We start from the raw sequence: 10,989 nt of genomic DNA, 5'->3' as shown, positions 1-10,989 counted from the left end.
TAATTAAATACTCCTGACAGTTTTACACCAAGGGGGATCACATCTGCAGGATAATTGGAACTGCAGTTGAATTCAACAGGCCTAATTTGCACCAGAGTAGGAGCCTGCTTTTGCATACAATTGGGCCTTATTTGCATGCTGTGTCTCCCATTGTATTCAAATGATTAGACTGTCTCTAAGTTGCCACCCCCACAATCCTCCATGCAGCCCACCGGGCACCCTTTTTCAGCAGACAGCTCTGTCGGTGTGCATACAGCTTCCAACCTTGTCAGTTTCCTAACAGATCTAGCTAAATTCCTAACATTTGCGCTTGGTTTGATTTAACGCTGACTAAACAGAGCGCGTCAGAGATGGAGTGCTGCCTAGTGGTTAGTGCTGGTGACTTGGTGTGATGTTATCTACCCACGTGCCAGCTCAAGACAGGGCTGCAGACTAATTCACTCGTATGCTAATAGAAATCCAAGCAGTGTCAAAAGGTATTGTAATGTAATCAGGCCAGTTCACTTGTGTGTTAGTTCAAAGGAACTGTTAATGGTATTGTCTTCACTTATCTATAACCTGTGGATTGCTATCGCATTACTTTATGTATATCCCTGTAATTACCTAGATCAGAAGTGTGTGTTAGTGTTAAGATTAGAATGTACTTGATCTGTAAACTTCATGAAAACTAATGAAGAATTGTTGTTTGTAATTACAATAGGGGCTTTCCAAAACTCTGCCACTGACACATTTAATGGTCTTGGGCAAGTTTTTTAACAAGATCTGGACACAGAGTCAAAGACCAGATCCAAACTCCTGCTCCAAACTTCAGGGTGGGTCTGGTCTGAGTTTTGGAGTGCTACATTTCACCTATTGGTGCCTCAGTTTCCCCATCTGTAAAATCAGTCTAACACTATTTACCTGTCTCATGCTACACTGTAAGGGCTAATTAATGTTTGTAAAGCATACATAGATTGCGGGCTCTTTGGGGCAGGGGGTCATCTTTTCCTTTGACGTGTGTACAGCACCTTGCACATTGGGACCTTTATCCTGAGTTAGGGCTTCTGGGCCATGCTGCTGTACAAATGATAAATGCCTTGAGATTCTTAAACAGAAGCCTCTACGGATGTGTAACGATAAAGCCCTTCTCTGATCACTGCCAGTCGTAACACTGATCCCCATGATGCAGATGCCTGTACTCTGGAAATGGGGCCAAGGACTCATTGCAGAGAGGCTGCCAAATGGACACTGACAGCGACATCCCACCACTAACCAGCCTGCTCAAGGTCAGAACTAATCACCTTCGCTAAGAGACAGGGCAGGAGAGGAACCACTGGGAGATCTAGGGCACGTAGGGGAGGTGGGATGGGTTTGGGGGGAACTGAGGAATTCAGTGATCTGCATGGGGGGAGTCTGGGGCAAAGCCAAGAATGGAAGCCAGAACTTTTTTGTCCTAGCCCAAAGCTTTAACCGCACCACCATCCCTCCCCTTTAGCCCAGGGCCACCCAGAGGATTCAGGGAGCCTGGGGCAAAGCAATTTCGGGGGCCCCTTCTATAAAAAAAATTGCAATACTATATTCTCGTGGGGGCCCCTGTGAGGCCCGGGGCAAATTGCCCCACTTGCTCCTCCCCCCCCCCCCCACGGGCAGCCCTGGGAAAAATAAACCTTCCGCATCTCGGCACAAACCCAGTTTTGAGAAAACTTCTTTACAAGGTATCACTGGTTCTCAGCATCAGCTAGTGCTAAAAGGCACTAAAGCTCATTAAAAGGGTTGGACAAATATTTTCCGTCAACTTTTTTTGGATTGAAAACTAGGGGTTTTTAAAAAGCAGAAAAAATCACGGACGATATCTGATTTCCTTCAAAATTTGTTGTGTTTTTTTTTTTTTTAATTGAAAAGCTGAAATTAGTCTGCCAAAACCTGAACATGGTTTGGGGTTTCAGAAGTGTGTGGCCGAATATTTGCTGCTTGTTGTGTTTGATTGTTTAAACAAACAATAAAAAAATTCTGCTTAAAAAAAATCCAAAACTTTTGAACCACCTCAGCTTGTGACCAAACGCCTGAGCCCATCCAGTCAGAGATTTTTCCAGGTTTCTGATACTCTGCTGTCTTCCTTGACTCATATCTGTCTCCATACCTTTGGGTTCATTTAGGTTAGAACATAAGAACGTCCCTACTGGGTCAGGCCAAAGGTCCATCCAACCCAGGATCCTGTCTACTGACAATGGCCAATGCCAAGTGCCCCAGAGGGAGTGAACCTAACAGGTAACGATCAAGTGATCTCTCTCCTGCCATCCATCTCCATCCTCTGACAAACAGAGGCTAGGGACACCATTCCTTACCCATCCTGGCTAATAGCCATTAATGGACTTAAACTCCATGCATTTATCTGTTTCCTAGAGACTGGCACCATGGGGTCCATCACAAACTGGAGACGGTTACTGTGGGTTTGTCTTTAGTATAGACTATGTACATACTCCACGAACTGAGCATTTGAGCTTGTTCCAGAATCTGGGATGAGCCTATGTTGTGAAAACTGAAATGCTCAAAATAGCACATGCCTGTGAATGGACACAGGGTGCTAAAATTAAATTAACCCAGGGGTTCTCAAACAGGGGGTCAGGACCCCTCAGGGAGTCACGAGGTTATTACTGGGGGTCGCGAGCTGTCAGCCTCCACCTCAAACCCCACTTTGCCTCCAGCATTTATCATAGTGTTAAATATATAAAAAAGTGTTTTTAATTTATAAGGGGGGTTCGCACTCAGAGGTTTGCTATGTGAAAGGGGTCACCGGTACAAAAGTTTGAGAACCACTGAATTAACCCCTCTGAAGCCTCAGGGAATGCAGGGGAGGGGGGTGTCTCTTAGTAGGGTTGGGAAGGAGGTAGGTGGTGTAGGATATTGCTCTTCTCATGTGATCCCTCCCCCAGTGGCTAATTTTAAATGAAGCTCCCCTCCCCTGACATGAATCTCCCTATGGCACTGAAATTCAATCTAGACTATCATTTGGCATTTGAGAAGTGAAAGGGATGGCAGCCCTAACGGAAAAGCTAACAGCTTGGCTCTTCTGCAAGCCTCAAACTGCTGAATGAGCTTTAGGGTAGGGAAGGTGTGCCTCCCAAACAGCCTTTCCCTGCCCCCCATCTGACCCCCACCCACTTCCTGCCCCCCGACTGCCCGCCCCCCACAGAATCCCCAACCCATCCTGCTTCTTGTTCCCTCACTGTGCCCCAGAGACTCCCCCAACCACCACCCCGGGATCCCACCCCTGCTCCCTGTCCCCTGACTGCCCCGACCCCTATCCACCCCCCACACCAAGTCCTGACAGACCCCCGGAACGCCCACAATCCAACCCCCCTGTCCCCTGACTGCCCCCCCCAACCTCTGCCCCCTCCCTGCCCCTTATCCAACCCCGCCGGCCCCGGCCCCTTACCCGCGGCTCCCCCCTCACCCAGAGCCTCAGCACTCCATATCCAGGAGCAGCCCTGGACAGCGCTGCAACGTGGCTCCGGTAGGGCCTGAGCTCCGCCCCACTCAGAGCCGCGTGGTAAGGGGGCGGGGCTGCAAGCTCCAGTGGGGCCTGAGCTCCCGCCACTCGGCCCGGAGCTCGCAGCCTCGCCCCCTTACCACGCAGCTCTGAGTGGGGAGGAGCCCAGGCCCCGCTGGAGCCAGGGACGCTCCTGGATGCGCTGAGGCTCCGGGAGAGGGGCGGAGGTGGAGTCGGGCCGGGGCCGGGGAGGGAGCCTCAGCCATTCTCGTGGGGGCCCCTGCGGAGCCTGGGGCAAATTGCCCCACTTTCCCCCCCCCCAGCTGCCCTGCTCTAGCCTGCAGCTCCCTGAAGCTGCATCTACACTTATGTCTTACACTTATCCAAGAGCGGCGCCAGGGTTTTCGGCGCTCTAGGCGGGCGTCCTCCGCGCTCCCGGTCGTTGTCGGCAATTCTGCGGCGGGGGGTCCTTCCGCGCTCCCGGTCTTTGGGGCACTTCGGTGGCGAGTCCCGGAGCGAGTGAAGGACCCGCCGCAGAATTGCCACCGAAGACCCAGAGCGCAGAAGGACCCCCCGCCGCCAAATTGCCACCAAGGGTGGCAAAATGCTGCCCCCCCAAATCCTGGTGCCCTAGGCGACCGCCTAGGTCGCCTAAATGGAAGCGCCGGCCCTGCACTTATCCCCAGCTAACACCGGTATGGAGAGCAGTGTAAACAGTGAGGCACTGGTTAGGTGAGTAGAGTACAGCCATGCCAGAGCCTTAGGGTACGTACCCTGAATGGCTCTTTGCACGCCCAAGCAGCGCCTACTCCAGCTACACTCCTCTTTTTAGCACTATTGATGGAGTATAGTGTCCTGCTGCCTCCCTGCATCCGGAGCCTTTCCCCAGCACAGGGAAAAACTCTGGCAGAGGGAAAAGGCTCTGGGAGCTCCCCGCTGCTGGAGTCTTTTGCCACTGCCGCTCCCTGGCCACAGCCTTCCACTGCTGCGTCATAGCGACACACCGCAACATGGACGCAGCCTCTTTTTCACCGGGGTGTGTAGCCACCACAAGTGTGCACGATGCCTGAGTGTCAGCCCTCCTGTTACAGCAGGGTTGATTGGCGCTGGCATACACGCCAGTCAATGGATCACAGCAGGGGGCCACGTTCACTTGCCTTTTGACTTGGTCACAGCCATGACCATGATGGGCACGCCAATCACAGAGGAGAGGACCCAGATGCAGACGTTGATGATCTTGGCTTTGGCTGGGGTGCGGAAGTCCAGGGCCTTGACCGGGTGGCAGACGGCAATGTAGCGATCCACACTCATCATGGTCAGTGTGAAGATGCTGGTGAACATGTTGTAGTAGTCGATGGAAAGGACCACCTTGCAGAGCAGCTCCCCGAAGGGCCAGGTCTCCATCAGGTATTTGGCACTCTGGAAGGGCAGCGTGCTCGTTGCCAGGGCGTCTGCGAGGGCCAGGTTGAAGATGTAAATGTTGGTGGCCGTTTTCATCTTGGTGTATCTGAAGGCACAGAGTGAAGGAGAAATGTTAAAGTGCATCAGAGTTTTATTCAGTGCCAAGGGGATATAGGTGCTGTGTGGAGGCTACCTAAGGCCCAGATCCTCAAAGGTATTTAGGTATTGAAACCAATGGGATTAAGACCCCTAAATACCATTGAGTACTGGCACCGACTTTGTTCTTTCTGGGTGGCTGCTCCGCCCCCGCTCTGCCCCACCCTTGCTCCGCCTCTTCCTGCCCACACTCCGCCCCCTCCCCTGAGCATGCCCCACCCTCGCTCTGCCCTTTACCGCCCCTCCTCCGCCTCCTCACCCCAGTGCCTCCCACCCGCCATCGATCAGCTGATCAGTGGGGTTGCTGAGCAGCTGATGGGTGGGGCCCACCAAGCAGCTAATTGGCAGGTTATTTTTTTTTCCGTGGGTGCTCCAGCCCCAAAGCACCCACGGAGTTGACACCTATGCCGTTGAGGGTCTGGAGCCCAGACTCTCATCTATAATGTGACCGTGAGAGCTGGGTTGAGAATTTTCCATGCAACCCCCATCCCCTTTTCCACCCCCTGCCTCCCATTTTATCAAAACAGAACTTTCCATGGGGATGTTGCAAAACATCGCTGGGCAAATATCCACTTCAGGAAGGGTTAAGGGCTCGATCCAAAAACTCATTGAAGCCAATGGGAGCCTTTCTCAGGGCTTGAATGGGTGTTGGATCAGAACCTAGGTGCACACTGGGTACAAATCCATCTTCCTTGTTGAAGGGATATGTGCAGAAATGAACCATCTGTCCCAGTTCAGGATGTGATTCATCAAAGCACTTAAACACTTGCTTAGCTTTAAACACACGATTAAATCCCATTGACCATAAATTGGGGCATTAGAGCAAGATCCTGTAACAGGCTGACCACCCTGGCTTCCGCAGGACTAGGGCCACGTCCACCCGACCAGCTAAATCAACACTGCTACGACTGATGCAGCGGTGTCGATTTAGCGGGTCTGGTGAAGTCATGCTAAGTCGATGGCAGAGCGTCTCCCATCGACATAGTGCGGTGTAGACACCACTGTCAGTTGATCTAAGTTACGTCGACTTCAGTTACGTTATAGCGTAACTTACCGCGTTAGGGAAGACCAGCCCTAGAGGGTGTGCAGCATTGGGTCCATAGTTCTTCAACACTGGTACATCTAGGATCACTTCAAGGCCTTGTCTACGCTACACAGTTTTGTTGACAAAACGGTGGCGGTTTATGCACTGAAATGCTCCTCCGGCCGATGTAACTCCCCTGCTATGTTGGCATAATAAAACCACCTCAACGAGAGGTGTAGGACTTATGTTGGAGTAGTTAGGCTGATGCAGTGTCTGTGTAGACCCTGCCTTCCTTACATCCCCTGTGGGCTGTCTCTTGTCGATTTCACGGCTCTGCGGGAGCCATGAAATTGACAAGAAAGCTGGCTCACAAGCCAGGCTGGGGTCCGGTCTCCACTCCAAGCCAGGCTCCCGGCTTGGGCTGACTGCTGCCTGGGCTCCCTGCTGCGAACCTACTGGAGCAGGGCAGCCGACTAAACTCGGTGTGTTTGTCTCCTGGCTGGAGGCAAGAAACCCCAGCGGGCAGCAGGTCTCCCGGTGGGGATCTGCGTGGAGCTGAGATCCCTGGCTCTCAGTCCTCCACGCTGCCCCTCTTCAGTCGGTGGAACCGCTCCTGGTGAGGATGGGTACCACCGACAGAAGGAAGGTAGGGTGGACGTGAGCCACCTCAGTGATTAATGCGGTGGCTGTAAATCAACCTAAGGGCTAGTCTACACTGGCAACGCTAAAGCGCTCTCTCCCAGCGCTCTGAAAAAACCACCTTCACGGGGGGCGTTTCTACCATTGCTGGGAGCAAGAAAGTTTCAGCGCTGTAAATTGCCAGTGTAGACAAGGGGTAACATAGGTCGGTTTATCTTTGTAGTGCAAACTGTGGAAAAACACCCCCCTGAGTGCAGCAAGTTTCAGTGCTGTACAGCGCCAGTGTAGACAGTGCACTGGTGCTGGGAGCCACGCCCCTTGTGGAGGTGGTTTTTTTAGAGCGCTGAGAGAGCTCTCTGCTGCGACTACACAAGTGTAGACAAGCCCATAGCCTTAAATACGTGCTTAAGTGGTTTCCTTAAAATTACACCCAAGCTCAGGTACTTGGCTGAATTGGGGCTCTCATTAGGAAAGAGTAGAATAAAGTTCAGAGCCTGCCGAGGTTCTAATCCCATTAGCTGAGCAAGGAGGTAATAATCATTTCTGTAGCTAGATTGGAGAGAAAAGCAGTTGCTTTGAGAATTCAAAGGAAGATGAGGTAATAATGCATGAAAAGTCTTTCAGACAAGGCCTGGTTTCAAATTAAACCAATTTAATCTATCTCTGCAGCTAGAGAGGCAGTTATGCAACCTTCCTCATATGGCTGGCTGCTTTTCTTTCTTTCTTTCTTTCTTTCTTTCTTTCTTTCTTTCTTTCTTTCTTTCTTTCTTTCTTTCTTTCTTTCTTTTCACTCAGTTTTGTTTTCTACCAGATTGCTTGCAGAAATCCATTCAGCTGCCTAAGGGAACTAGCATGCTGAAACATCATGATTAATAATATTTCTTTGCAATTGTAGCTTTTTTTTCACCTGAGCTTCCCCAAAGACTTTACAAACTTTATATAATGGAGCCCAGAACAAACTTGATTATTCAAACCATTTCAGAGCAGGTAAATTGAAGCATACAGGGACACATTTCCAGAAGAGTTCTGGGCCGGGTTTTCCCTGTGTATAGCAGCTTCTACTGTGACACTTACAGACAGCTTTTCAGAAGTGCTCAGCCCTCAATGTGCACCTGATGTGCTGATGTCTTTTGAATATCTGTCTGCTTATTGAGATGCCAGCATAATTTAGCTGCTTATTTCAAAGCACTGTTCAGGATGTCTAAGATCTGGGTATTTATTTAGATGCCTAAATGAGAGCTGAGCTCTTCTGAAAATTCTGGCCTAAGAGATTACGCAGTTTATACAAAATCAATGCAGCCAACGGCTAGCAGGACCTGGAATAGAGCTCAAGAGTTTTGCCTTCTCACCACATTCTGCACTAACCACTAAGCCCCTCCTTCCTGTTTGCAGAATGTTTCAATGTGTATTAAACATGTAGAAACAAATGCAATTAGCCATTTTCATAACGGCACTAGGGATGAGGTCCTGGGTCCCTCACGAAACATTGAGAATGTTCAGAACATGAATGAAATTATTTTTTTCCCTTTTGCCTTTTAAATTATGGGATGCCACCCTCAGAAGGTCTAAAAGGTCAGGTTCCTGCATGAGGCAAAATCTAGAACCCTGAATATTCTAAAGGGTTCCAAGGTCTTCAAGGTTCTGAACCGTGGAATCTATGAAGCTCTTGGCATTCAGAAAGATCTACAGCCATAGCCCCAGTCTGGTCTTGGCCAAGTGTTCTTGACTTTGGAATTTGCTTCCTCAGTTGGTTTGAGAGCTGCTGAGTCTGTTCACCACAGGGGCATGCTGCAAACCAGACCTGCTTGAAGTGGAGAAGAGGTGTGATTGGTGTTCAGTTCTGATGACTGCCCAGGAAGGGGGTCATCAAAACCTTGGGAGATGTTGTGGTCAGTCATGAGCTGGACCATGAAAATGGAGTTTTATGGATAGGTAGACACCAGAGGCTTAGGCAGGGTCAGCTGTGTATGTTATGTTGCATGATTTGTCCTGTCACCAGAGGTCCAGGGTAGTAGGAGTGGAATGGAAGGGACAATACGTGGTAGCATCTTGCCCTTCCTGTTTCAAAGTAACAATGGGGCCCTTGCCTTTCCTGATTAGTGATGTGCACTAACTGCCTGGCAGCCTGGCTCTGTCATGTGGTGGCTGTGGTGCAGGTCTGGTATCTGGGTACCCTCCTGCTGCAGAGACACACCACAGGCAAGTAACTCCCTACACACTCTTCCCTAGTGAACTTGATGTTGTGGCTGGTCCAAGCCTGGGGTGCAAGAATGGGCCCGATGAGCCTGGCCCCCTTTTAATGGAGCCAGCCACAATCTTAGTCCTGGCCCTCCCTGAATGCAAGTGTGATCACCCCCTGGGTGGGAGCAGGATTTGAACCCAGTACCATTCACAATAAAATAAATTTTAAATTGTTGGAGATATCCTATCTCCTAGAGCTGGAAGGGACCTTGAAAGGTCATCGAGTCCAGCCCCCTGCCTTCACTAGCAGGAAAGCATGGCCCCTCTGCTTTGTGAGCTACAGAAGTAACTCAGTCAGCTGGTTGCAGTAGTAGGTTGTTCTATGGACCAGCCCTAGAGATGGCCATGACACTCACTTAGGGTGACCAGACGTCCCGATAAAATCGGGACTTTCCCGATTTTGAGGAGTTTGTCCCATGTCCCGACCGGAGTACGGTCGGGATGCCATTTGTCCCGATATTTTGTTTCCCGGTCTTTGGTGGCAATTCGGCGGAGAGTCCTTCAGTCGCTGACGGTCTTCGGCGGCATTTCAGCGGCGGGTGCTTCTGTCTTTGTCGGCAAGGTTTATTACCCGCTGCCGAAATACCGTCGAAGACCGTCCGCGACTGAAGGACTCTCCGCCGAATTGCCGCCGAAGACCCAGATGGGTGAGTGTAAAAAACAAAAAAAGCCCCCCCGTGGCGGTCCCCATATTTTCCCCTTACCATCTGGTCACCCTACACTCACTGTGCCAGTGTGTTACACATGGAGGGCATCAGCAACTCCCTTTGCTCACCTACAGCCTCCAGGGGAATTCTGGGTGTGGCAGCCGGGAACGCCCACTACTCTGTGCCCAAGCCCCGTCATACCAACACTCAGCTCTGTCAATGCATCTCAGCCCTCATCTGCAGAAACCCCTGCGGTTATGGTTCGGGAGCTCCCCCGCTCCCCATGCAATTCCCACCATGCCCTTCAGTCTTAACCTACAACCCCCACCCAGCTATTCCAGACCTGGGCTTCCTGTACATATAGTCTGCCAATGTACCCCAGTCCTGGCCGGCAGCACCCTCTGCTTTTCCAGTCTGACACGGCCGGTTCCTGGCAGCCACTGTCTGTCCCTAACCGGGCACTTTATTAGGAGCTCTGTGGATGTAGTTAGTGTAAAATCTATTGCTCAGCGAGCACATTGCTGACTGCAGCATTGTGTTACCGCATGCTGAAAGAGAAGAGACTGCGTTCCCTCCAAGGTTCATGGCTTGGAAATCCTCTCTCAGTCCCGGGGTGCGGCTTTGGCGCTTAGCAGGAGTTTATGGAGCCACCTGCAACTGCTAAACACCAGTGATCCCTGCAGACGCTCTTCCGTAGGAGAGGATGTGTCATGTCGGTTTTGATCTATGGCTGGTTAAGCATGCGGGCAGAGCGAGCGAAACATTTCCTTGGCTGAATGCCAGCCACGGGCCTCTGCTCATGGAGAAATTATGATTCCAAGATGATGGTTTCGGCAAAGCCGTTCCTTTGTAATAGAAACACACTGTTCTCACGCTAAATTGTAAGGAGGGGAAATGCACTGTGCAGCCTGTCACCTCGCTCCCCTTTCGTCCGTCTCTTTCTGCGGACGGCTGTAGGTATATTATTGAGCCTCCTTTATCCACACAGACAAAGATCCACTTGCGGCTGGGGCAGTGGGTGAGCCCCTAATGTGTCTTCCCATCAGAAAGTCGTCCCTTAAGCCCGAGCGCTCCTCACCCAAGTTCAAAGTGCAGAGCCCACATTAACCAGTGTTAGCATCATCTCTACTTCACAGCTGGAGAACCGAGGCCTGGGAAGATTAGGCAACTTGCCCAAGGTCACATGGGACGTCTAGTGGAGCCAGGAACAGATCCCGTGACTCAACCTTGAGGCGCTCTTTCCTCTTCTAGAGCATCAAGCGTTCCCCCTTGGAGGTGGGCCGAACCGCTGAAGTTACACACAGGAAACTACAGACCAGTTAGTTTAACTTCTGTGCCAGGGAAGATAATGGAGCAAGTAAGTAAGGAAATCATCTGCAAACACTTGGAAGGTGGTAAGGTGATAGGGAATA

At 51.0% G+C, this 10,989-nt stretch overlaps 1 protein-coding gene across 1 annotated transcript in view; it reads right to left on the bottom strand.

Moving 5' to 3' along the window:
* OPRD1 (opioid receptor delta 1) overlaps nt 1-10,989 on the bottom strand; it is a 34,770-nt gene that overhangs the window by 10,257 nt on the left and 13,524 nt on the right. Inside the window, exon 2 of the mRNA XM_005286148.5 lies at nt 4,627-4,976. Coding sequence (XP_005286205.1) covers nt 4,627-4,976 — 350 coding nt within the window. The remainder of the gene's footprint in view (nt 1-4,626; nt 4,977-10,989) is intronic.

This window comes from Chrysemys picta, chromosome 23 (genome assembly GCF_011386835.1).
Source record: "Chrysemys picta bellii isolate R12L10 chromosome 23, ASM1138683v2, whole genome shotgun sequence".
Taxonomy (NCBI): Eukaryota; Metazoa; Chordata; order Testudines; family Emydidae; genus Chrysemys; species Chrysemys picta.
This window is presented reverse-complemented; position numbering and strand designations above follow the sequence as displayed.